Source organism: Eurypyga helias, unplaced genomic scaffold (genome assembly GCF_000690775.1).
Source record: "Eurypyga helias isolate BGI_N326 unplaced genomic scaffold, ASM69077v1 Scaffold49299, whole genome shotgun sequence".
Classification (NCBI taxonomy): Eukaryota; Metazoa; Chordata; class Aves; order Eurypygiformes; family Eurypygidae; genus Eurypyga; species Eurypyga helias.
This window is the reverse complement of record NW_010273586.1, coordinates 1-2,751: the sequence shown is the minus strand read 5'-3', so window position 1 is coordinate 2,751 and position 2,751 is coordinate 1. Positions and strand designations below refer to the sequence as shown.

The following is a 2,751-nucleotide window of genomic DNA, read 5'->3' as shown; positions in this document are numbered from 1 at the left end:
CTCCCGTATGGATGCGGTGATGGCGCTGGAGCGATGCCAACCGGGTGAACGTCCCCCCACACTCCTCGCAATAGAAGGGACGCTCCCCAGAGTGAGTCTGCTGGTGTCTTTTCAGCCTGAGCAGCTGGACGAACGCCATGCCACATTCCTGACACTTATAGGGCTTGTCTTGCCGGTGGATCACCTTATGTTTGGAAAGCAGGTTAGGCTTCTCGAAACCTTTGCCGCACGTCGGACAGGCATAAGGTTTACAGTCGTCTTCCTCAGCCTTCTGGTTTTCTGCACAGGGCTGATCAGTATACTCAACAGCGTGCTGGTTACGGTGCGCTACGGACCAGGGGTTCCTAGCCATGCCTGTTCCCAAGATCACCATGGAGCGCTCTATCTTGTGCACGTTGCGTAGGTGCCTCCAGACGTCAGCTGTGCGAATGAAACCCTTGTCACACTCCGGACATTTGTGCGGCCTGTCGCTAGAATGAATGAGCTTGTGCATTCGCAGATTCGCCGCACGGAAGAACTCCTTGGCACAGACGGGACATCGGTAGGAGTTTTCCACGAGGTGAGTTCGCTTATGTTCCTGCAGCTCACTCCTACCCTGGAAAGAGGAACCGCACTTCTTGCACCGACATGGCAAAGCTTCCGCAGAGACAGGCTCCAGGTCCTCGCCAAACGCATCGGCAACAATGGTGTTTTCATTACCATCATGTAGCCTTCTCCATGGTTTCTTGGACCGCTCAGAGGAAGAGTGCTCTAAACCCTTATCTTCACAATGCGGGTTGCAGTTGGTACTGGAGGGGACAAATATGCCAGCTGTACTCTCACCTTCCTTCTGGTAACCGGTCTCAAAGGCTTCTGTGTCTTCACACTGCAACTCTGCAGGAAGCTCCTGCTTATCCGAAAGTCCACAAGGACTGTGTGTCTGCGAGTTCCTCATCTCTACCCCTTTCTGGAGGCTGGATGTGCAGCCCACCCGCTCACTGGTCCTTCTGGAGTAATGGGAATGCTTCTCACCTGTGTCACCTGCGTTATTTGCAGAGTCCCAGTCCACATTCACATCCATCCTCCAAAGCGCACGCTGTGTTCACCCACAACTCGGCAACGATGTGTACACCAAGAGCTTTGAGTACTTCATGGTAAGTCCATCTCATTCTCAGCTTTCTTTACAGTCCTCCCTAGAAAATAAAACACCCATTCATCAGTGATTTTTCCGATATTAACATCGGGTAAAGTTATCACAGTGAAGATTTTTTTCCAATTAAAGGAACGGGACAGACTACTAGTTATGCAGTAGGAGAAAGACTCATCTATTACATGTAAAATATACATTCAGCATACAACACACACAGACTGCATTTAATGAAGTAAATCCTCTATCATAATCCACTCTTCCTACAAATAAAAATTGATAAGCAATTCCCATTTTACATTCACCTAAAGATGAGAAGTCTTCAGAACTCGGGAGTGCAAACACTTTAGGCAAAGACCTACACCGCAACTGCCCCCATCACAGGTCTTTTGCCAAGGATTCATGCTCAGTCCTGGTTTTTACCCTGCTAAATATGAACTAGGAGCACCTAGTCAGTGTCACACCAGTCACACAGTGTTTTCCTTCAGAAAACCGTCAGGTAACGCAACGAGACCCAGAAACTGTCCAACAGCCAAAACCAGAAGCAATGTACAGGGTGCTGGAAGCTCGGCAGCACCTTTGGCCTCTCATCCTGACCTGCATTACTTGAGGATATTTGGGGTCCCCATGCCACTACCAGCATGCACCATGCAAAGAAACAAGACATGAAAGAGCTGTCCAGAAATCTTACTAATCATCCTCCCGGGCTTCAAAGCACGGTTAGCAATCCTCCAGAGCTGGCCTGCTGGAACAGCTTCAAATTCCCTGGGTAAAGCCCCTTCGTGGACCAGGCTCACTAGCAGAAAATAAGCGATCGGTCAGAAACCCCTGCCGGAGCCACAAACTGTCTTGTGAAGAAGACCCGTTTGTTTATGCCATACCCAGCGTGGATTCACAAGGTTTTCTACATTTGTCCCAACAGCCTGTTGACTTTCAGGGAGCTTTCACCTGCCTGGTTAAAACCCGCACTGCCACCAAATTGCTTGTTTAAGCTCAGAAATTGCATTTTTTCCCCATCCTGAGGGATACTTTGCCTGTTCCTCCACCCCCCCACCTTCTCCTTCACACCCACTTTTTGTATTCCCATCACTCCACTGTTGTTCGCTTCCTCGCAGCTGCTTTTGTCTGGGCACGAATACAAGCACATACACCTATAAGAACACACAAAACAACGTCCGTAGTTCTGTATTTCCATATGAACATAAATATAAAGCTTGTCTATTTCGTTTCAGTAGGTTTAAATAGCTACAGAGACCCTACAGCAACGTGCCTAAAGTGAAAGGTCTCGTTCACGTCCCCGAAAGGCCAGCTTCATTCCGGACACAAGCCGCGCTTTCTTCTGCCAAGACGCGGAAAACAAGCCTCAATTCCTCGTTGTCATTAGTCGCTGCCTGGAACAGAATGGCTCATGCCGTGACCGTTCCCATCGGTGGGAGAAGAGGAAACTATTCCTCACCTGCGCTCCAGCAGCGCATCGCAGGCGGGAACTCATCCGCTGCATCCTTCCTTGGAGGGAAACTTTTCAAGGGAGGTTTGGCTTAGGAAACTCCCTGACAAAGGCCAGCGTGTCCACAGGAGGAATATTTAAACCACGATGGAGGTTTAAAAAGAAAAAAAAAAAACCC

General features: G+C 49.3%; 1 protein-coding gene across 1 annotated transcript; it reads right to left on the bottom strand.

Moving 5' to 3' along the window:
- Positions 1–4: 4 nt before the first annotated feature.
- On the bottom strand, positions 5–1,060 carry LOC104505671 (zinc finger protein 436-like; the record flags this gene model as incomplete). The annotated part of the gene is made up of 1 exon (XM_010159516.1): positions 5–1,060. A coding segment is annotated over exon 1 (1,056 nt), but the record flags the coding sequence as incomplete, so codon positions are not given.
- Positions 1,061–2,751: the final 1,691 nt, after the last annotated feature.